The sequence below is a fragment of the Xenopus laevis genome, chromosome 8L (assembly GCF_017654675.1).
Source record: "Xenopus laevis strain J_2021 chromosome 8L, Xenopus_laevis_v10.1, whole genome shotgun sequence".
Lineage (NCBI taxonomy): Eukaryota > Metazoa > Chordata > Amphibia > Anura > Pipidae > Xenopus > Xenopus laevis.
In genome coordinates, this window is record NC_054385.1 from 62126963 (window position 1) to 62151561 (window position 24599).

The 24599-nt window shown below is 38.6% G+C and overlaps 1 protein-coding gene across 1 annotated transcript in view; it reads right to left on the reverse strand.

The window, feature by feature from the left end:
* The window catches only part of atp11c.L (ATPase, class VI, type 11C L homeolog), a gene marked incomplete at its 3' end in the record, with an annotated part of 65043 nt that extends 45460 nt beyond the window's left edge, over positions 1 to 19583 (reverse strand). The window contains 2 exon segments of the mRNA NM_001087355.1: positions 18518 to 18659; positions 19400 to 19583. Of these exon segments, the coding sequence (NP_001080824.1) occupies positions 18518 to 18544 (27 nt within the window). The 5' untranslated portion in view covers positions 18545 to 18659; positions 19400 to 19583.
* Positions 19584 to 24599: the final 5016 nt, after the last annotated feature.

Consider the following 24599-nt stretch of genomic DNA (forward strand, 5'->3'; position numbering starts at 1 on the left):
GACTCTTGGATAGTTTTACAGACATAATTCCTGTCATACACAGAAGAGTCTCAGTATTGCTTTGAGGCAAAGGTTAACCTTAAACCTATTCTAATGCCTTCTAATTTGAAATACTTTCAGGAATGCTGTATTTTTTCCAGTTATTACATGTTTATGCGTACCTAGTTGGAAGGGTCAGTGACTGAATATATGGGCTTTGTACACTTACTGATCACCTCTAAATCCCCATGAGATTCTTAACAAACAGGTATTTCTGCCCAATTTATCAGACAATATCAGATCCCAATCAACAAGCAGATCAACCGGGCAAGATATTATTTAGGGTCAATACACAACCCAACAGGATTAAGTCTTGTGGCCAGGTGAAAAAGCCTGGCCACAAAAACAGACAACAACAAACTCCCTGCAGCAGTTATCAGTAAAGTCACACACTTAGTCTCCTGCAGAAGTAAAATGAAATAATTATTTTGAGTGTGTTTTATCATTATTTAACAGCAATGCCTGGTTAAGAAGCACTGAGCTATAAAAAGTGCGTCTTCTGTTTTCCCTATGGTGTAGTGAATATACTGAAATAACTTTCTTTAATAGCGGTTTCATTACTGATGCCAGATGTCATAAACAATAGAAAAAATACAGAAAAAATAACTCTTTCAGTGACAGATTTCAAACTTCACGTGCATTAAATGCCAGTCAATTTTTGCTTTTAAATATACTTTATTGTATGGCTAAAAATACAACTGATTCTTATGCCTCCTAAAAGCACAAATGCAAAATATAATAATAATAAATCATTTTATGAAGATTCTTGACTTGTAAGAAAAACGCACAGCAGTACAATAAAGAAAATTATATCACCACAGCAGAATAACACTTTAAACTGCAAGGCCTAATATGCCTAAGAGAAAGTTGATTACAGAACTTGTATTTTTTGCAAATAACATATTCAAAATAAAAAAAAGCAGTATTTATAACAACGTCTCAAAGCTTGCAATTTACTGCATCATACCTCCCACATGTTCTTAGGGATACAAACATTAAAGGGATCCTGTCATCGGAAAACGTGTTTTTTTCAAAACGCATCAGTTAATAGTGCTACTCCAGCAGAATTCTGCACTGAAATCCATTTCTCAAAAGAGCAAACAGATTTTTTTATATTTAATTTTGAAATCTGACATGGGGCTAGACAATTTGTCAATTTCCCAGCTGCCCCCAGTCATGTGACTTGTGCCTGCACTTTAGGAGAGAAATGCTTTCTGGCAGGCTGCTGTTTTTCCTTCTCAATGTAACTGAATGTGTCTCAGTGGGACATGGGTTTTTACTATTGAGTGTTGTTCTTAGATCTACCAGGCAGCTGTTATCTTGTGTTAGGGAGCTGCTATCTGGTTACATTCCCATTGTTCTTTTGTTTGGCTGCTGGGGGGGGGAAGGGAGGGGGTGATATCACGCAGTACAGCAGTAAAGAGTAATTGAAGTTTATCAGAGCACAAGTCACATGACTTGGGGCAGCTGGGAAATTGACAAAATGTCTAGCCCCATGTCAGATTTCAAAATTGAATATAAAAAAATCTGTTCGTTCTTTTGAGAAATGGATTTCAGTGCAGAATTCTGCTGGAGCAGTACTATTAACCGATTCATTTTGAAAAAAAAAATTTTTCCCATGACAGTATCCCTTTAAGGATCCTAATTATAAATGCCAAGGGTCTTTTGAGCAGTTTGATACCCAAAAAGCATAGGATGACTACTACTTATAGAGGACAGTATACCTTATTAACTTAATTCCAGTTGCAAAAATCATGAAAAATTTGTGATTGTTTTTAAATAAAATCAGACTTTTATAAAAATCACGAATGTTTCTAAATGTATTAAACCCAGAGGATAGAAAAAGTCAGAATCAGAAAATCTGGCATCTTAGACCTGTCAAGGTTGCATATAAGTCAATGGAAGATGTCCTAATGATTTTTTGGTGTGCACTGAGTTTCGTGCAATACCCCGTTTTCAGAGTGTTTGGGCAAAAACATAAGAAATCTGAGTCTTCAGGTGAAAAAAAACGTGAAAATCTGATTTTTTTCCGCAAAGCAAATTTTTGGGAAAATGTAATAATAAATAAGCGTTAAAAACCAGAGCAGATTTTATCGGAGTTTGCAGCAGAAAATGTTGAGATAAAATCGAACTTTGATAAATAACCCCCTAGGTGGTGTGTAAAGAGTCCAAATTCAAAATGCGATAAACAAAATTATATGGAGGGAAAGAAGAATGCAGAATACAATAAAATCACTAAAAGTTCAATATGACAAATTAAAACAAAAATAGCAAACAGGGAGATCCATGGTGAAATTCCCAGTTTGACTGCAATGAAAAATTTACAGGCACAAACAATCAACAGCAATGTCAACTGAAAATGCAATAAAACAACCTATATACAGTAAAATATTAATTCTGTAGTGTCATTAGTGCTAAAGTTAGTCACAGTAACTTGTTGGGGGAGGAGCAAAAAACTGTATACAGTAATAAAAACAAGATTGAATTTTAACTATAAATTAGAAATGGCAAATGAAAATTTAATAAAACCACCAAAACAAAATATTAATTTTGTAGTGTCATTAGTGCTAATGCTATTCACACTACATGTAAGGGGGGGGGGCAAAAAACTTGATATAGTAATAAAAAAGATTGAATTTTAAAACTAGTGTGTTTTGTGTGTGGGTATATAAACACCTCCCCATCATTAAGTAAGTGTGTATTAGTTTAAAAGCGTTACCGTGTCACTTGTCTGGGTGCTGGCAGGCAGCTCTGGACAGAGACAAATGCTGACTCCTGGGTTCCAAATGCCTGTGTTGGTCCTAGGCCCAGGAGAATTGTCTGGCCTCAACTACAGAGCCATTGAATATGTGATTGTGTATAACAGTGTGAAAACTGTACAATCTTGATGGATGATGACTAATGATGGCTAATTATGATGATGAATAAGGATGAATGTGGCTATGTACACTGAACACTTCCTGACAGCCACTATTTCTGCAGTTGTTCTTAAAAAAGAAACATTGACTGGGACAGAGGTAAACACACTTTCTCACGCCTTGTTAGTGTTGCACCCTCTCAGGGTTTGTGGCCAGACTCGCCGGGACATGCAATCTACAATGTTTACTGATACATAGCAATTATAACCTATTTATTCATGCGGATCAGTACATGCTGAAGGAGAGGAGAAGCAGCCAATTGAGTTTTTCAAACCAAGACCAAACAACAGGTTCTTCAAAAGGAACGGACTTTTGTCCAATATGCAAATATGCAGTATTGTACAATCCACACAAGCCAGAATTCAAACTATTTCCATAATTATAGCACTAAAATGTTAAAATATATCTATATCTATATCTATCTATATATCTCTATATATCTCTATATATATATATATATATATATATATATATATATATATATATATATATATATATATATATATATATATATTATTCCTGGAAGCATGAGTGCACACTGGGATTTTAATTAAAAATCAAAAATTTATTAAATTACATTAAAACTGGTCAACGTTTCGGTCCACCTCTAGGACCATTATCATCTTGATAATGGTCCTAGAGGTGGACCGAAACGTTGACCAGTTTTAATGTAATTTAATAAATTTTTGATTTTTAATTAAAATCCCAGTGTGCACTCATGCTTCCAGGAATAATTATGCTTTTTGATATATGAGTGGCACCTGGGTGCCTTGCTGATTCCAGTGGAGTGCGGACTACCAAGGATCTTTTTATTATATATATATATATATATATATATATATATATATATATATATATATATATATATATATATATATATATATATATATATATATATATATATATATATATATATATATATATATATATATATATATATATATTTAATTTCTTTGATGGCACCTATTATCTCCAGAGGTTTAGTACTGTGGTAGAGGGATACTTTTCCCCTTCTAATATGAATGGAATGTCTGTTGCGTTCACTATGGATTTGCCCATTATACTACTAGTTCTATTACTATGGGCTTCTGTTATCTGTACATATTTACCATTCTTTATGACATGTTTTCTGTTTGATTGGGTGTTACACAGCCTAGAATTAATACAGATAGCACGAGACCCATAAAGTTATCTTACTTTGGCTCATTTGTTGCTTTAATAAAGTGACTTTTTACATTGCCTGAGTGTAGGATTCCTGAATGCCAGATGTTTCTTTCAGTACAATCATAGCTACGTAGTAGTTACATAGTTAAATTGGGTTGAAAAAAGACAAAGTCCATCAAGTTCAACCCCTCCAAATGAAAACCCAGCATCCATACACACACCCCTCTCTACTTTTAATTAAATTCTATATACCCATATCTATACTAACTATAGAGCTTAGTATCACAATAGCCTTTGATATTATGTCTGTCCAAGAAATCATCCAAGCCATTCTTAAAGGCATTAACTGAATCAGCCATCACAACATCACCTGGCAGTGCATTCCACAACCTCACTGTCCTGACTGTGAAGAACCCCCTACGTTGCTTCAAATGAAAGTTCTTTTCTTCTAGTCTAAAGGGGTGGCCTCTGGTACGGTGATCCACTTTATGGGTAAAAAGGTCCCCTGCTATTTGTCTATAATGTCCTCTAATGTACTTGTAAAGTGTAATCATGTCCCCTCGCAAGCACCTTTTTTCCAGAGAAAACAACCCCAACCTTGACAGTCTACCCTCATATCAATCAGTTATAACAATTTTAAGATTTCCCTGACTTTAGTGACTAAACAACATCTTAGATGCTGGTTCTCATTGGTTTTCAGCCTCAGAGCAGTTTATATTTTAGGTAGAAGAAATAGAGTAGGAAGGCAAATATTTAGATCCTTATGGAAACAATTAGCATTTTTTAATACAACATGGGTGGGGATGAAGAGAATCTGCTTAAAGGAACAGCAACACCAAAAAATGAAAGTGTTTTAAAGTATTGAAAGTATCATGTACCGTTGCCCTGCACTGATAAAACTGATCTGTTTGCTTCAGAAACACGACTATAGTTCATATAAACAAGCAGTTGAGTAGCAATGGCTGAAATTGAAAAAAAGGCTATATGGCACAGGTTAAATAATGGATAACAGATAACACCATTATGATCTACAGCTTATCTGCTGTGTAACCTGAGCCTTTTCTCCTTTGAAAGGCAGCCCCCATTGCTACACAGAAGCTTATTTATATAAACACTGAATTATATGTTTATTCCTTTAAAACACACTTTTTTTTAGGTTACTGTTCCTTTAATATAACTGAAATACTGAGTAGTACTCTTTTAGTATGACACGTTACATGTGCATCATTGCTTGACACTGGGCCAGAACAGCAATAGCAAGCTACTAGTGTAAACCGAGCATCTGCAATAATCCATAGAGACTAATATGAGAAGAATAGCTAGTAACAAATAAAATCTAGCCAATGAAAAATGATGGAATACATTCCTAGTGATATGCCTCTGCATTTAAAATGAAGAAAAGGAAAAACAAATCTAACCTCAATATTTATGCAACTGAATTCTGAGCATGAATGTTTCAAAATGACACCAAAGTGTTTCCTCTGTGAGACGTGGTTACATTGTAATGCATAAAACTTTAATGAACTGTACAAGAAAACTATAGGAAATAATATGAAATATTTCGATACCAGCCATATGTTATATGTTTTCATTATTCAGGCCATTCTATCTGAAATCTAGGAATCAGGAGTTTCACAGCAAACAGAATTATTTTTAGGTGTTACTGGCTCGGCTTGCAGTTTACTCTTGCATAAAATATCATCTATTAGCTATTGGGACACAGTCTTCCAAATCAAGACTTTGAGGTATATTTATCAAAAAGTGAAGTAAGAGATCGTCACAGTCCTCTAGAGTGAAATTCTGCCACTCTCCATTCATTTCTATGGGGTTTTCAAAGGCTTGTTTATCAAAGGATGAACTTTCACCCATTGATAAATACTCTTTTAAAAATCCCATAGAAATGAATGGAGAGTGGCAGAATTTCACTGTAAAGGACTGTGGAGATCTCTAACTTCACTTTTTGATAAATATACCCCTAAGGCTCTCCCATACAGCGTTTATTCCCCTTAAAATAAATAGAGAAGCCCCGCAATCTTCTGGAAGCTTACATTAGACAAGGGTTTCAGGCGAAGATATATTTATACATATGATTGCCTTAAATAAATCATTGTACCAGAGAAGGGTAAATCAGGTTATAAAAGGGAAGTCTTTTTTAAGCCAAAATATCTCTGCTCGAAGAGAATGTGAAAGTATTGAGCAGCATATTTTAGATGCAATTTGTTCCCTAAAAGTGTTGTTAAATGTAAACACAGTCTTCACTTTTCCTTGCTTGTTGAGGTTACTGACAAAAAGCAACAAAAGGAAGAAGTAGAAATTTCTCATCACCTACAAGAGCAGATATCTTTGTTCCAACGGATGATCTAAAATAGGATAATGATTTTAAACACATATTTCTATTTATATGGAAATCTAAAAAAAGGTTCTTCAGAATTCTCGACTTTCCTGCTAGGGGTTGTTCATCTTTAAATTAACATTTAGTATGATGTAGACATTGAAATTCTGCGACATTATGCAATTGGAGCTCATTTTTTATTTTTTGTGTTTTTTCAGTTGGTTAGCTTTTTTTTCCAGCAGCTCTCCAGTTTGCAATTTGGTAGCTAGGGTCTTGTTTATATTAGGAACCAGGCAGTGGTTTGAATGAGAGACTGTGATATGAATAGAAGAGGGCCTGAGCAGAGAAGGAATAAAAAGTAACAATAATAAAACTGTAAGCCCACAGATCAATAGTGTTTTTGGCTGCTGGGGTCAGTAACCCCCATTTGAAAAGTGGTAAGATGTAGAAGAGGAAGGCAAACAATTCAAAAACAATCAAAAAATAAATAATGAAGACCTTAAGTAACATGGAAAATACACAAGTTCAAACTACTGTGACCCAAGTTTTGTCTCTGTCTATGCTTGAATCAAATATCTTTAGGGTCTGCAACTGAAGCCACTGGGTGCAGGTAAATGCAATCAGATCTGCTCCAGCTGCAGACACAGAGGAGTGCTGATTCAAGCATAGGGGCCGAGAATCAGACCAGCGTGGCCACAGCTTAACAGGAAACATTTTTCATACAAAGCACGACACAGAAAAGTAAACTAAACCATAAAAATGAATATGACTCAAAATGCAATTTTATATACTGAACTTGGGCACCAGCCTAAAGTTTCAGCTTCTCAAAAGCAGCAATGATCCAGGACTTCAAACTTGTCACAGGGGGTCACCATCTTGGAAAGTGTCTGTGACACTTACATGCTCAGTGGCAGTTGTTGAGAAGCTAAACTTAGGGGCCGTAGTAAATTATGAAGCAGAAAATGAGGTTGGCCTGTAATATAAAAGTTAATTATTAAATTCTGATGCTAGTTGCACTGGTTGCTGTGCTGTCATGTAGTAATTAATGTAATTAATTACTAATCAGACTTATACTGTGATATTTATATTCTATGTGTACTGTGTATTTTGAGTCAGTCCCTAAGCCCAGTTAGTGGCAGCTGCACAGAGCATGTGCAGTGAATCAGCAAAAAAGGAGATGGGGAGCTACTGGGGCATCTTTGAAGGTTCAGATCATCCCTGCTAAAGGGCTGTGGTTGTCTTGAACCAGTACAGAAGCCAAACATAATGTACAACATTTCTACCCTACTTCTTGAGTTAAGCTTTAGTTTTCCTTTAAAGATTGCTTGGCCCTGTGTGCCACAAACTCCAAAAACTAAAATCTCTGCTGTTAGGCTAGGGCAGATGGGGCCAAAATCAGCTTGCTGAAATGTAGAAACGATTTCAGCCCCTCACTGCCAGCAGTATTCTCTTTTTTTTCATGTCCAGAACCCTTGTGTCTGCTCCAGTGCAAATACACTCAGCAAAGAAGGGCAAGACTTAATATTTTGTGCCGAAATCAGCTGAGAGTGTTAGCACTGGAGCCAACACAAGGGTTCCAGACACAAAAGAAGAGGATAATACTCCCGGCGAGGGGATGAAATCAGCCTGCAGATTTCTGCGGGCTGATTTTGGCCAAGTCTGGCCCTAGCCTTTGATGTTTTTTTTAACAAAACTGTGTGATTCAGAAGTTCTAATTTCTTTGAGATGAACAAGCTCTTTTGTGCCAATGAAGGCAGTTAGGCAGGTTTGTAGGGCCCGCATTTGTATAGCAGATAACAGATAAGATGCTTAGAATACAATGGCTTAATTATTTACTTGCTGATAATTAAAGGTCAAATGAAATTCTTGGCTCTCTCCCCACCAAAACACAAACCTACACACCTATAACATGAAAATCTCTTGGTTGTTACTGGCCTTTGAAGGAGCAGTATACCAATACACCAATATGTCGCCCATGATTATTTATGTGCCACTGCAGCCGACAAATCTCCCGAAAATGCCTCTCCATTGGAAATAATTCAATATTGAATAAATAGTCGCGGCAGACAAATCTCCCTGTCGGCCACTGCCTAACATGTGTTGAACATACATTTAACCTGTTGTTGTGAACATAAAAACCTATAGTATTTATTATTGGCTGAGCTGAACAGAACAAGTAAAAATTAAGATACTCCCATGAAATGTCCTTGCAAGGCAGATTAGAATTTTACCATTGCACAGATAATCCCATTGTATAATGGACTAATTGTGATGTTAGTGGTCACCAAACGATCATGCATCTAATGATTTTCACCCATCTGTCAGAAAATTGATCGGTCAGGTTAGAACATTTTCATTGTTCTCAGTGAAATTTATCCATTGTCCAATTGTTTGCAGGGCCAAGCAGGCAGATACGTGCAGTTTCCTAGCTTCAACTAGACGTTATCTCTTGAAATGGTAGTTTTTGTTTATGGACAAATCGTTTACATTTAAACAATCTTTAAAGGTCCTACAATAACAAAAAGATCTTTTAAAACTCTTAACATCTGTAGCCACCTTAGAGGAACAGTAACATCAAAGATGAAAGTGTTTTAAAGTAATAAAAATAGAATGCAGTGTTGCCCTGCACTGGTAAAACTGGTGTGTTTGCTTCAGAAACACTACTATTGTTTATATAAATAAGCTGCTGTGTAGCAATGGGGGCAGCCATTCAAAGGAGAAAAGGCTCAGGTTACACAGCAGATAGCAGATAAGCTCTGTAGAACATAATGGTGTTATCGGTTATCCGCTATTTAACCAATGCGATATAGCCTTTTTTGAATTTCCGCAAATGCTACAAGCAGCGTGTTTATATGAACTATAGTAGTGTTTTTGAAGAAAGCTGATCAGTTTTACCAGTGTAGGGCAGGTTTGAACTGTTAGGTTCAATAAAACACATAGATTTTTCAGATGGCAGTCTGTAAAGCTCATAGGACTGATGGTACACAAGGCACATTCTACGACAGCGAGGAAGTGTCAGAAAGCACAACTGCCACATCCTATTGGCTGATTTGCAAACTGAGTGCCCCTCACACTGCTCCATCGCTTCTACTCCTTCACCCCCCCCCCCCAAGTCCGTACTCGCTCGTATGAGAATGCGCAAATTTCTGTTCTTGGGACTTAGCGTGCAGGAGATTTAAACAGCAAAATCTCCTGCACGGCCAATTTTAAAAACTGCCCCTTAATTTGTGCCGACCTAGACCTGGGTTTTTGTGGCCTTCCCACAAATCTGTGCCTGAAGGACTACCTGAAAAAACATGTCAAAAACAGATGGCACATGCTATACAGTATGTACAAACACAAGGATCAGGTTGTCAAAGTATATCAATAGAAGCAGCAACAGTGAAAGAGAGAAAGCATGATAAAGCATGTATTCACTTGCAGAAAATGTACTGCATTAGAAGGCTCTGATGAAAACTATCAACATGCTCAGCCCTGTGATATCTACAATCATGGCTCAAAGAGTTACTAATATATTGCACAAAGGCAGGCAGGTTCAGGCACTAGCCTGAAATGCTGCATATCCAGTTTGGTTTCATGCTGCTAGCTAAATAGGAATATGCGTTTACACATATACGCAGCTATTTTCCCCAAGGACATATTATGCCCTGGACTTGTAGTGTAAAGTAGCTGCCAAAAGTGTGCTGCACAATACTTACAGAACAGCCCAGGCTCGTTAATAGCTAGTGATCTGTGTCAAGCAAACTGTCACATAGGAATAGAGGCAGTCCCCAGGTTACGTACGAGATAGGGTCTGTAGGTTTGTTCTTAAGTTGAATTTGTATGTAAGTTTAAACATACACATCTACATATTAAATGCAACAAGACAGATGTTTGTTTTAACATAGATTTTATTTTTACCTTTCTGTGCATATGTATTTTTACATTTCTGTGCTCGACAGTAGACAACACATGCAAGCGGGGATTGGGCAGGTGGTTTATTAAAGCTAAATGCTAAAAAAGGCCAAGCAAACCACAGTACATCACCTTTGTAAGTATGAGTTGTTTGTAAGGTGTATGCAACTCGAGAACTCCCTGTACTAAACAATACACAAGTAAGAAAAGGCGAACTGATGTGAATGATAATCTCTGTAAAGGGCTGCAAAATGACGGCACTATATAAATAAAGTACACAAATAAGAACATTGCTTTTTGTCTGTGCCAACGAATGCAACACTCAGTAATGCATTAACTTCTCAGAATAAAGCTGTTCCCATCATTTCTGCTATTATTATTAACATGTATTTATATAGCGCCAACATATTGCGTAGCACTGTACTGTGTTTAACTAGTATTACAATAGTTACAAAATGAAAATCACTGGTTCAATATATAAGATACTTTACAAATTCCTCTGCAAGGGGATTAGGGATGGGCAAATTTGACACATTTCTTTTCTCCAAAAATTCGCCGCTGGTGAAATGTTGCCGACACCCATTAAAGTCTATGGGTGGCATATAAATTGTTGCGCGGCGAATTTTTTTTGACTTACGTCTTTTTTTTTTGACTCACGACGCCATACAAGTCTATGGGTGTCATTTTTGCAGCTAAATAAGGCGAAGAAATTCGCCCATCCCTAAAGAGGATCTAAGGAGTTTGTCTCCAAGTGGTAGCACTGCACATACAGAGGGACTTGTAGCTTTCAGAAAGCACATGGTTAGTATGTGTACTTCACAACTGCCCCATGTGCCCTGGTGCATTCAGGGCATTTGACCAGGCCCCAAATCTTTACATGCAAGAGAAGCAATTTAGATGCACATTTCACATGTACATACAACTATATTGCTAAAGTGTAATGGCAAACTGGGTGCTATCTGGTGCAACTGGTTTTTAAGCAGTCCGAAAATGCTGCACCAAGGCTGACGTATGTAAGCCAAAGGCAAGCAAGACAACATTCATTAAATAACACACTGACACTGCTGCATAACCATACATAAAATTTAAAGCCTACTGAAAAAAAAAAGAAATATGAATGTGTCACTTTAAAGGAAATGTTTGGTATAAAAATAAAAACTGGGTAAATAGATAGGCTGTGCAAAATAAAAATGTTTCTAATATAGTTAGTTAGCCACAAATATAATGTATAAAGGCTGGAGTGACTGGATGTCTAACATAATAGCTAGTACATTACTTCCTGCTTTGCAGCTCTCTTGGTTTCCACTGATTGGTTACCAGGCAGTAACCAGTCAGTGACTTGGGGGGGGCACATGTATCATAACTGCTTTTAAATCTGAGCTGAATGCTAAGGGTCAATTGCAAACTCAATGAACAGTTACATCCTATTTGGCCCCCCTTTAAGCCTCTGACTAACTCAGATTAGAGAGCTGAGAAGCAGGAAGTAGTTTTCTGGCTATTATGTTAGACATCCAGTCACTCCAGCCTTTAGGGCTATTCCACACGGGGAGATAGCGACGCGTTTGCGGTCGCGGCGACAAAGCGCCGCGACAGTCGCCGCGACCGGCGCAGGCGACAGTTTTGTATGGGCGCCTATGTAAAAACGCCAGGCTTTTTCAGGCGACTGTTGAAAAGCGCATCGCCTCGTGTGGTTAGTACAGGCGTTTTTACATAGGCGCCCATACAAAACTGTCGCCTGCGCCGGTCGCGGCGACTGTCGCGGCGCTTTGTCGCCGCGACCGCAAACGCGTCGCTATCTCCCCGTGTGGACTAGCCCTTATACTTTACATTTTTGGCTAACTAACTAGAAACATTTTGATTTTGCACATCGTATTTATTTACACAGGTTTTACACTTACCCTGAACTGTTCCTTTAAAAGAAAAAAAAGAGATAAAACAGGAAAGATCTAAACCTAGGAAAGCAAAGGACAATGCACCTTATCTCTGAAATTCAGGCAGACAGTTGTCTGGGTGTGAATTATGCATATGCTCACAATAATAGCATAAAGAAATGGTGAGCAAAGGTTACTATCTCTTTCTCACTGTGCATCCATTTATTATCATAAACCCTGCCTTCCCCTTTTAGCATTGTAACTTCTGCACATGTGATATATTATTGCTTTAACAGCATGTACAGAGCAATATACAGGTCTGGGTCACTGCCCGTCAAAACAATACCCAGTAAAATTCTATGGTCTCTCTACTAAACTCATGTTCATGGAAGCTATGTTTAAAGATTGAAATATAATAAAATAAATAATCGTTGTACAGGAATGGGACGTATTATCCAGAATGCTTGGGACCTGGGACTTTCCAGATAACGGGTCTTTCCGTAATTTGGATCTTCACACCATAAGACTACTAGAAAAATCATGTAAACATTAAATAAACCCAATAGGCTGGTTTTGCTTCCAATAAAGATTAATTATATTTTTGTTTGGATCAAGTACAAGCTACTGTTTTATTATTATAGAGAAAAAGGAAATCATTTTTTAAAATTTGGATTATTTGATTATAATGGAGTCTATTGGAGATGGCCTTTCCGTAATTCTGAACTTTCTAGATAACGGGTTTCCGGATAACGGATCCCATACCTGTACTCTGTTTTACATATAAAATGCCTTTCTAGGGGTTTAGTGCAATTACATATAAGCACTCATTACAAGTTCAGCCCATTAACTAACCATTTACTCCTCTGGTATCTAGAAAAAAACAATTGTATTGCAATAGGTTTAAACAAATTGTGGGTAAAACATGGCATATTGTGCTGATTTTTCACACTGTGTACTCTTCACACCTTTAGTAAATGATTGTAATAACATTCCCATAACATGGCTATAGGGTTGGGGGTTGCTTTCAACAGACAACACTTATCTGCCAATACACCTGTATCATTAGATAAGAAGTGAAGAGCAATTGTAGCTTTTTTTCACTTGCTGTCGTTCCAAAGCAACAGAATGTGGTCAAGCACACATATGTCCAATCATAGAGTATCCATCCCTTCACCAAACAGTCCATTTGGCCAAATAACCAGAAGAGTCAGCTGGTGTATGGCCACTTTTAGTCTGACGTCTGCACATTCTCTGGAAAGAATTTCTATTTGTATTTATTTTCTAAAGCACCTTTGGCAACCATAAAATATGGCTCATAGCAAACACACCGCAATAAGGGAATTCTATTTTAAAGACCAGTATAGAAATAAATAGCATTCCAAATGAATTGTTTCCATCTATGGTGTTACTAGTCCTTTATAAGGGAGACAAAAAGATGATGGTGATCATGTCTCCCAGGAAATTTTGCATTTTGTTCTTATGGCTTTTGTGCAGCCATTCATGTTTTCAGTTGAGTGTGAAGCCATATTTACATGGATCCTATAATATCCATGGCATTCCAACTTTTCCAGAATCTAAACTTGAGACAGTTGAATGGGTTTTGTCTTGGTTACTTTTCTGGTGAAACAAAAGAGACTTTTGGGTTTTCTGACCCAGGCTGACAGCTTGTGTTCTACATGGCCATTAATAGGAACTATTTGCACTAATTCATTTTATGTGTTTGGCATATGGCCAGTGGGTTATGTGCAGAGGAAAGAGGTATCTCTTTGTCATCCTGATAATCTGGGTAGCGCATGGTGGAACAACAGTTTTAGATCCCTTTAAAAGTCATCTGGGTTATACAAACTGCAGCAGCTATATTTCCATGGATCCTAAAATATCCCTCCTGACACCTAAGGTCACATATCCAGCATTGCTTAAATGCAGAAGGAAAACACCCAAAATGTAAATAGTAGTCTTTTAGGGTCATTCCTAAAACTAGCTTAATATCCATGAAATCACATTTACGGCTCTCCACTTGCACGTGATGCCACAACTTTATTCATCACATGATTCCACATATTTATGTAAGAAGCTCGAATTTTGATCTAATTGCACAATTGCAGTTCTGAGGAAGCTGGGAACTTCGGTCCCTGGCCCCAGGATTTGTATGCAGGCAATAAATAGTCCACGGTAAGTGAAATGCTGCTGCTAGTAATTCCCTACTTTAATGCAAGTCACTGTCTCTGAAAAAAAGGATGTCAGAGCTCACTTAAGCCAATAAATGCAGCGGGCAGGAGCCAAAATTCCAAGAATCATTTTGAACACAAAATTGCATAGAAGCACTAAATGTATGGTTGAATAGCATAATCACTGAAAGGTTGTCAGTGGTAGGTAAGTGTAGGTATAACACTGGGGAACACTAATATAAATTATTGCAGCTCTTTCACAAGGTAGCATGTTATTATATGCCAACATTTGTAACCTACATGTTGTGCAGTTTAATGTCAGTGATAGTATTTTAACTTTATAATTTGCTTAAATCAAATCAGACAAGATACAGAAGGTAGAATAGAATGAATATGCATTGTGGCTTGACTCGAAAATGACAAAGAAGCAGTCTGACCCACTGCCAAAATCCAGAATCGCATGTTAACTGGTCAACAAGAGGTGTGGTTAATTTCTATGATTTTGTCTCAGGCAGTTTGATAACTTTACATATATAATAATGATGTCTTGATTTTAATGAAAATTCTAACCACTCTGGCCATAACCACCATTGTTTCATAAATACAGTATATCTGCATCAGCCCATTGAAAATATGTATGTTTATAACTGATTGGAAAGTGTAAATGCAGTGCACCAGGACATCAGTAGGCTCAAATCAGCCAAACCACTGGGTAGGAAGCAGACTATAATGGCACTGGGATTTGGCTCAGGAATGCTGGGGTTTGATTTCTGAGGCCAATCACTATGGAAAATTTTGCACCGTTGCAAATCTCCTCATGCCTCAGGGACATACTAGACTGCAAGCTTTATGGGGCAGCGACTTGTACCTCAATATAATATAAAGATATTTCTAATAATTATTCTGGGAGAGTAGCTATCTAGTACCAATCTGATTTGTAAATTATTTTATATAAATATATATATATATTAATGTATATTTTTATAAGAATTAACTCTTAATATGACATCTGAATGTATGCTCATTATGCACAAGTACTTCCATTACAAGTAGTTAGAGTACGGGTAGACTTCCTGCTTATTAGGTGCATTTTGACTGCCACTACCATCCATCTGAGACAGAGGCTGTGCTATTGCTTCTAATACTAGTGAATGCAAATCTCACAAATAAAACACACACACACAAAATGCTCAAGTTTTGGGTTCTGAAGTCTGTGACGGATCTGTGTGCGCCAGACGGGCAATTTGCATTCACTAGTATCTAGAGAGAAGATGGATGCCCCAGATGCCATAGTCCTTATGGATTTGCAGCACTGTGGAAGTGCCTAGATGCATCTGGGACAGTTCAAAAGCTAGACAAGCTATATGAGTCAGCTCAGGCACATTGCAACATGCAGTCTGCAGTTCCTATGATTACTTTAAGTGCCATTGAAGCTGAAGAGAGAGAAGGGGATGATTGCTGGCACTTCAGGTCCAGTAATGTCATAAAGCAAAAATATTTCAATGACAAATGTCTTATCTGTTCATCCACTATCTTTAGATAATCTATTTCTTGGCAACAAATTTCCTCTTTTAAACAATAAAGTTTTTCATACTATAGTTCTGCTGGGAGCCATGCATAGCAATTTATCCACTATTTATCACCTTTTGTAAGAACTAAAGTTATATTCTGCACAACTTATCTGTTATCTCCTATCTACAGATAACAGACAAATGTAAAACTAATGGCCCATAAGGCAATTTCGCCACCCAAGCTTTTTCCTCTTGTTGTGTGGACGTCAACATGTATTGGAAACGCCTAACATTCAGTTATACATTCATTCATGCATTAACCAGCACTTCAAGCCATAATCGCTTGACCCAAGTGTACAGTTGATTACCGTAGGAATGAACAGAGCAAATTACAAAGGTTTTGTTGCTCACACGCCAAGTGGGAAAAGGGCTACTGAAAGATACCTACTGAAGCAAAGAAGGGTGAAGAATCTGTATCTTCTAAAATAAGTAGGCAAAGGGTTTTCTGTATATAATACCTTATTTCGCTAAAGGAAAACAAATAGCTGAGTGTATCAGTGCTTCATAGACATGAGTTTCACCAGATCATGTTTGCAGAAGAGAAAATTTAAGTTAATTTTCAACTTTTTCAAGAATTACCGACTAGATGTATAACCAAATTCACAATTATATTTTGCTCATATTGTCCACTTGAATTAGTCTTATGTTTTTGTTATAACCACCCTTCAAGAGTACCACAGATAGTAGCTACCTTTAAATGAGAATTCAACCCCTTCGGCGCTAAAATCCCTCCCCCTCCCTACCTCCCCCCCCCCGGGCAAAGTCCCCTAACTTGTTACTGACCCCTTCGTGCAGTTCCTCTCCTGTTGAGTTCACGGCAGCCATGTTTGCCTGTGCGCTCTTCTTCCTGTATTCGCCAGCATTTGGTGGCGCATGCGCAGTAAAGGGATTTAGAGGGATTTAACAGTAAGGATCTACTGCGCATGCAGGATCAGTTTGGGGAGTTTGTAACGGGTTGCTATAAATATATATATATGTTGTTGTTAGGGCAATTTCATACTAGGAGATTTGTCAATGTCGGGAAATCTGCACTGCCATGAGCAACAAATCCCCTGAAAATGCCTTTTCCTTCAGTAGCATTTGGATTGCCGGATGTATACATATTACATGCGCCGATTTGGCTGAAAAAAAATTAGAAAATGTACCTGCAATTAAGCCAAATAGCTGCATGTAATGTGTTTTATATGCAGCGTTTCAAAAACTACTAAAGGGAAAGGCATTTTCAGGAGATTTATTATCCTCTGTAGCAGAGATTTCACATGTCCGACAAATCTCCTTATGTGGCACTACCTTCAGTGTTATGCACATTATGTACCACAGAACAATGAGTATTTCAAGATTAGTCTTTTTTCTCTTATCTTGTTCCTGTTAGTTTTGTTTGTAGCTATAGACCAGTGGGATATTGTACACAGTTGGACTTACCCAACTAGAGAAGTGATCTAGCCCTGAAGCAAAACAAGTTCATGTTATCCACAGACATTTTAATAATAATAGGCCCATAAACATAGGAAAAATTGTACCAGAGTAAAACCAAATTTAAAAAGAATTCATTTAACAAGAAAAAAAAAACCATACAATGTCTATATGTCAAACCTTTGTTTGCCTTGACACATAACAAAAAGACTGCTGTCGAGGAAGCACCAAAGAAATCCTTGCTATTTTGACATTGGTAACATTTCCTATTCTATAGCATGAATATGTATTTTGTGTCCATCCATTTACACTTGCCAAGAACCAACAAGGGACTGAATAATTAAACAAACCATAAAGCAGAGATCTCACATATGTGAGCCCTTTAAAATCTGCAAACCCATAGCATCCTCAGACAGCTGGCAGGCCTTAAGAAAGCATGTGCATGTTTATTTTAAAAAAGAATACTTATTTATATAGGGCTAGCATAATCAGCAGCACATATTAATCATTCCCATTGCTCCCTGCCCCTGCAGAACTTACAGTCCAAACTCCCTACCACGGGCACACTAAGGTCAGGTTCATCACTAGCCAAACTACTTGCGCACGACAGGCTGGAGGCTATATAAACGTCACAGACGGTTATCAAAGGCAAAAATAAGTTACAGGCTTGTCAGTCCTTCAGATGCCTTTGTTCTTAATTAAAGGTGATATATTGCTTTGAATTGTTTTAGAATAGTGAGTTAAGGCCAAGGAGCAAATGCACCTTCTGTGAACAGCATGCAAAATGTCATGGAAAGCAACAAAATATTGTTCTCCGCCAGTAAATTAAACATACTGCAGTATTCCATTAACCAAAACACTTGTATCAAGAGCTTGCAATCAAAGACAAAATTACATGGGTGCAAGCACAGCAGCATGGATTGTAGCATTTTGCATCCTGGAGCTGATATAATCATTACAGCAACTATTTGTCAGCATGTCCCCTGACTGTCATTTAGACAAGGTGCTAAACGTTATGCTGAAACACAATATGACACTTGAGGGGGTTTAAGCATGCAATCTATCAACACAACTGGAAGATGAACAGCACATTAGAACACAGCGTGTCAGTAGTCAGCAGCATGATAATGGAGCCGAATCTACTTACCAGCCAACTGCAGCCCAGGCGGAACATTGCGGTACAGCAGCACAGCCGTCACATTTCACTCTCAGGCTTAGACTTCACAGGATTAGACTGGAGACAATGCGCTGGTCAGGTCAAACCACCTGACAGTTGTGTACACCAGGCGCTGCAATATGGAAACAGTTAGTAGGGCGCTGCATATATACAAATCTGTGTGAGCACAAAGTCTCTTCCCCTTTCACTAGAAACTAACATTTCACTCATAAACCAGGGCCCACAGGTACCCACTGCCTACAGTATCCAGTATGTGCAGTGCTGGACTGGCCCACAGGGATACCAGAAAAACTCCCGGTGGGCCCAGGTGTCAGTGGGTTCTCATGCTGCCAAATATTTGCCCTATTTCATGGTCATTCCCTATTTCTATGAGAACAAAGAGGCTAAATAGATGGAATAATAGATTATAGTGTGTAAATAAAAGAGACTAGGAGAATAGAGGTTGAGCGAGGAGAGGAAGAAAAATACTAATAAGAGTGGGCCCCTGGTCTAAGGTGTTTTGGTGGGCCCCTGGGGTCCCAGTTCAGTACTGAGTATGTGGTAGTGTCTGGGCCCCTGTCTGTAAACTGCTGTGCAACCTCTCAGCCACCCAACCTTATACACCCCTGCAAGATACTACCATTGCTACTACCATTGCTCCTTCCCTGGAGCCCTAGACTCAAAGGCTAAATCCACCTTGCCAGTGCCCTAAGAGTTCTGAAATCCACCACCCACTCCAAAGAGCCTTCCAGGCGCTCAGTACATGTCCGTGGCTTGAGACAAGCAGCCAGCCCGACCAACTCTCCAGCTGTGACACTTCCTGCGCCCCCCCTCCTCTAGCGCACCACTTGGCCTCTTCTTCTCATCACCTACCGGCGTGTAGAGGGAGAGAGCAGTGTATAAGCCCGCAGGCTGTGCAGCAGAAGCAGCTCTCTAGATCTTGTCTTGCCTGTTGCAGCGAACACCACTCTTCCTCCCACTTTGCCACTTCCCCAGGGGCTCCCTATTCCCCCCTTGCCTGTTGCAGCCAAGTCCAGTGAATCGCCCAGTGTCAGTCATGTACGCTCCCTTCAAGGAAGTGGAGAAGAGACCCGGTACTGAGCACTGCAGCATGCAATCCGCCAGCCCGCCTCTTCTCTCTCCAGCGAGCAGCCCTTCCTCTCCGCCCCTTGAGGGGAGGGCGCCCCGGCTCTACCTATCCCATAGGTCTTGGAGCTGAGAGGCAGAAGTGTCAGTGGTAGCGGGGGCCTGTAGCTCACACTTCATCAATGATAATGCTGCTGCTGCTGCACGACCTGAGTTCGGCGGTGCTACAATGTATACCTCCCCTAGGAAATAGTTCGATGCCTCAGAGCCAGCAACATAAAGACAAGCTGGAACATGAGGGAATCCGCAGGTCTTTCCGGCCCCCTCCCAGGGCTGCTCCGCTGCTGCTGCCGCCTGCACCTCCTCTCAGTGGCAGCTTGTTGTTGTGGGGAGGGCTCTCCTCCTTCGCAACGGGATTCCTGGGGATTGTAGTATTTTATTGGCAGCCGCAGGAAGTAGCCGGGTCACACTCTAATCCCTGCTTCTTGCCACTGGGAGTCCTAACGCTCTGGGACTCGGGGCTAAACAAAGGCCAAATGTATAGTTATTGCTGCGATTAGGGATGGGAGTTTGCCCCTGAAATCATTAATTGGGGTTGATGCTTTTACAGGATGTGCCAGCCTGTAAAATTATACACGAAAGTCTAAATAATATGGCTAGAAATGCTGTATCTTATATATGAAAAGGTTCAGCAGGCCTGTAACTAAACATGTAAGCCCTGGTCACAGCTGGTTCCCCCACTGGAGTTTGCCAGGCTATCTTTTGCGGGTCAGTGGCACTGCACATGCTCAGTGAGATCTAGGCTGCTGTTGAGAAATTAAACTTAGGGGTCATCACAAATGGTCAAAACTGTAGTGGGGGGCATAAGCATTAGCTTCATATATTAGCGCTACTACTTCTAAAGCACATAGGGACACCAAGCTAAAATCATTGTCACTTGTGATATGGGGAAGTGAGGAAATTAAAAACAGGAGGACACTTGATCATTATACAATAAAAAATGCTTCCCCACCAGTGGTAAAAAAAAACAAAAACAAGATCAAGCGTCATCAGTTTGACTGATTACAGAGCTGGGGAGCAAAACAAGCTATACAAATTTTCCAGGGTGGTGCAAAATAAGGGCTTTGGCCATTTGGTAGCCCCTATGATGATTGGTAGCCTACAAGAGGCTCTGTTTGGCACTACACCTGGTTTTATGCAACCAAAACTTGCCTCCAAGCCATGAATTCAAAAATAAGCACCTGCTGTGAGGCCACTGAAAGCAACAGACAAGGGATTGGCGAGAAATATGTTGCTCATGAGCCACTGGTTAGGGATTAGTGCTCTAGGGCAACTGCAGCAGTTAAACAGGAAGGATTGGTCTCATAATGTATAAACATATCAAATTGGTCTGGTCAGGGCTGTCCACTCTCACCCTTTAGTTTACACCTTGATGATAGAGCAATTAGCTATTCCCCAGACAAAGGTATTTTATGTCTGAAAAAGCAATGTAAAAGTTTCCTCTCCACCAATGATGTACTTACATCACGCTGACCCCTTACCTCATGCTCCAGAAGGGTGATGGTGGGGGCATTGCTATTGTAGACAATGTGCTTTCTGAACTAGATGACAAATTTCCAGGTAAACTGAAAATGCAGAATGTAAAGTTATCAAGGCAATGTTTTCAACTTGTCTTAGCCAAAAACGCCCCAGGCTGTGGTGGCCTTAGGCTGGTACAGAAGCACAAGACATAACATGTAGAATTTCTAGTCTTAATTCCTTGCTGAGATTACAATTATGTGCTCTGACTTTAAAAATGGAATAAAATATTTCAAATACTAAGGTTATAATCAAGGGAAAATATACAAAGTGTTTATCAAACCAAAATCTAAGAAAATTTCTTCAAATATAGTATCTTGAAGAATGTTCCAGGCCAGACCTTTCCTTGCCAAGTGTATGGCAAATCTGATCAGCATGGCTGGCAATGTTTATGTTAATTATAACTGAGAGGAAATGGTGTGAGTAGGGCATGTGCTAATACAGATGTATCTTCAATTCTTTGAGGAAGAGCTGGTTGTGTTATGTTCATCTTCTGAACAGAAGCTTTTCTTATGAGAGTTTCAGACTTGAAACGTTGAATATTATTTCCAGATGTAGTTCAGATGCACAGTAGGCGACAGAGGAGTGGACAATAGGGGCCTATATTGTAAGTAAAAACATTAGGCCAGGTTAAAAGGAACAGCACTTCTCATAGGAGTCTGTGAAGTTATCTGTAGGGAATATCCTCTTGACAAAAACCATGGATAGTCACATTGCTGGCAATGACTGCATGTAAATAATGGGAAGTGATGGCTTTGGTCACAAGATAAACTGAAGTGTGCAAAAAAACTTCATGGATAAATATTTGGCTTTTCCTTATATTAGGGGTTCCTAAGACATATTTGTATGACATCATCATTTTAATGTTTGAAATTGTTACAGATTTAAGAGTCAGTACCTCGGCCTACTGGGCTTTCAATTTTGGAAGAACAGTATAAAAAAAAGTATTTATGGTTTCATATTTGAAATCAGAACTTTTAAGGTCAGTCAGGTTCCCCTCTATGCACTCTTATATGCTGTTGTAAAATAAAATACATCTAGAGCTCAGGCTTCATGATGGTATATGCGAAGTCCAGAAGTACATATAGTGGAGACAAAGTCAATTGTACCTACAATATTTGCTTGGTGGGAGCTACCCAATGGAATATCAACTGGGATCAGAACCATGTTTCAGTGTCTTAAAGGAGTGGTTCACCTTTAAGGTAACTTTTATTATGTTATAGAAAGCTACTTTTCAATTGGTTTTCATTATTTATTTTGTATAGTTTTATAGTTATTTGGCTTTTTCTGCTGACTCTTTGTGGCTTTCAAATGGGCGTCGCTGACTCCCTTCTAAAAAAACAAATGCTCTGTAAGGCTACACATTTATTGTTATTGTTACTTTTTATTACTGATCCTTTTATTCAGGTCCTCTCCTATTCATATTCCAGTCTCTTATTCAAAGCAATGCATGGTTGCTAGGATAATTTGGGCCCTAGTTACCAGATTGCTTAAATTAAATTAAAAATAATAAAAAACAAATAATAAAAAAATGAAAACAAATTCTCTCTACATCATACTAAAAGTTATCTCAAAGGTGAACAACCCCTTTTCACACAAGTACATTATTTCTCCTTCACAATATCATTTCATTAAAGAAGGCTACACAACGCTTCTGGGTAGGGATGGGCGAATTTTTTTGCCTTGTTTCACCACGGAAATGACGCCCATAGACTTGTATGGCGTCGGACGTCAAAAAAAAAGGCGGCAAAAAAATTTTTTGCTGTAAAACTTTAATGGGCGTCAGCAATATTTCGCTGGCGCCGACTTTTAGGCGAATCGAAACGGGTCAAATTCGCACAAGCCTAGTACTGGGTTATCCAGTTTGCTCATTTTTGACTGGATTCATTCAGTATATGAATCTTCCTACAAATGTGTTTTGGTTCTTTGGTGACAAATCTCTTCCACCAATCTTTTGCGTTTGTGGACAGGCACGGGATAAGCCGAATATCGCACACAGGGGATTTCAGTGCAGAAACTTTAAAGTATGCATTTTAGCACCAATATCTACTGTGTGTGCGCCAACGGGCCCGTGGGAGAAAACAACCCATGTGCCATTGGTCTTATTGGTGAAAATGTTCCATTTTTTTACAAGTTGACCATGGAATTAAATGTGGTTAAAAACCTTGGGCCTGTATTAAGCCTCATTAGCAAATTATTCTCTATTACAAACATACGCAAGGCCACTTTAAGGAACAGTTGGACCCCCAGGCAACGATCATATTGGTGGCCCCCATAGCCCCAAGACATTTGTTAGAGAACTAAATTTAAGTAGGCATGTCATAAAGAAATGTTCTGTCCAAACAGGTCAGGTGAGTCATTGAAAACATAACCTGAGTGTTAATAGTAGTAATATGGATTTTATCTGTTGGTTTGATTTGAATTTGTATATATAAAAACCATTCCCTATTTTTTTTATACTTCTGGGTAGTAGAAAAAATGTTTCTAGGGGGATACTTGGTTTTTTGTTCCTTTGGAATCATTTGTGTGTGATTAAACCATGTACACCACTGCCCATTGTTTCCCATAATATACATTTTTTTATTTGCCTCCAATGGTTTTCCAGGCAAACAAAGGTACAGATGTGAATCACTTTTGTTTGGAGCATTTGAGGTATAAAAACTGCATGGTCAGATTCGGGGAGATTAGTCGCCCAGCGGCGATTTTCATTCTAGCTGGCAGGAAGGCAGTTAGAGGAGATTAGTCTCCCCGAAGAAGAGGAGATTTGTCACTGGGCGACTAATATCCCTGAATCTGCCTGTGTATATCTGCCCTAAAGGACAACAACCCCCAAAAAAAATTTTTGTCTAATAAAAGAAAACATGAATCTAAGAAACTTTGCAATATACATTCATTACTAATGTTCTATGGTTTTTTAAGTTATTTGTATATGTATTCTTATTAAATGCAGTGTTTGTCTGTCCCTTTCTATTCTTTTCCCTGGTGGCTCAGACTGTTAGTACAATGTAAGACAAGGCAGCTGATAAACAGACCTGTCTTTGCTGGGGAGCTAAGACTGTTGCAACATTGTTTAAAAAGTAACCAGGCGTTAAGCAAATGCTGCTTTCAATAGCAATTGTTTTTACAAATAATGTTTAAAACACTAAACATTTTTAATAAATTCATATTGGAAAGTTACTTATAATTGTGTTTTCTTAGGCAAATGATATTTTTTGGGTTGGCGTCCTTTAAAATGCCCACAGTATTTCAATTTGCCATTACCCTTACTCACAAGTTCTGTATATAGCTAAAGTGTGCTTTAAACTAACAGATATTTTATTACTTTAAGTGTTTTAAAGTAATAAAAATATAATGAAGGGTTGCTCTTCACTGGTAAAACTGGTGTGTTTGCTTCAGAAACACTACTATT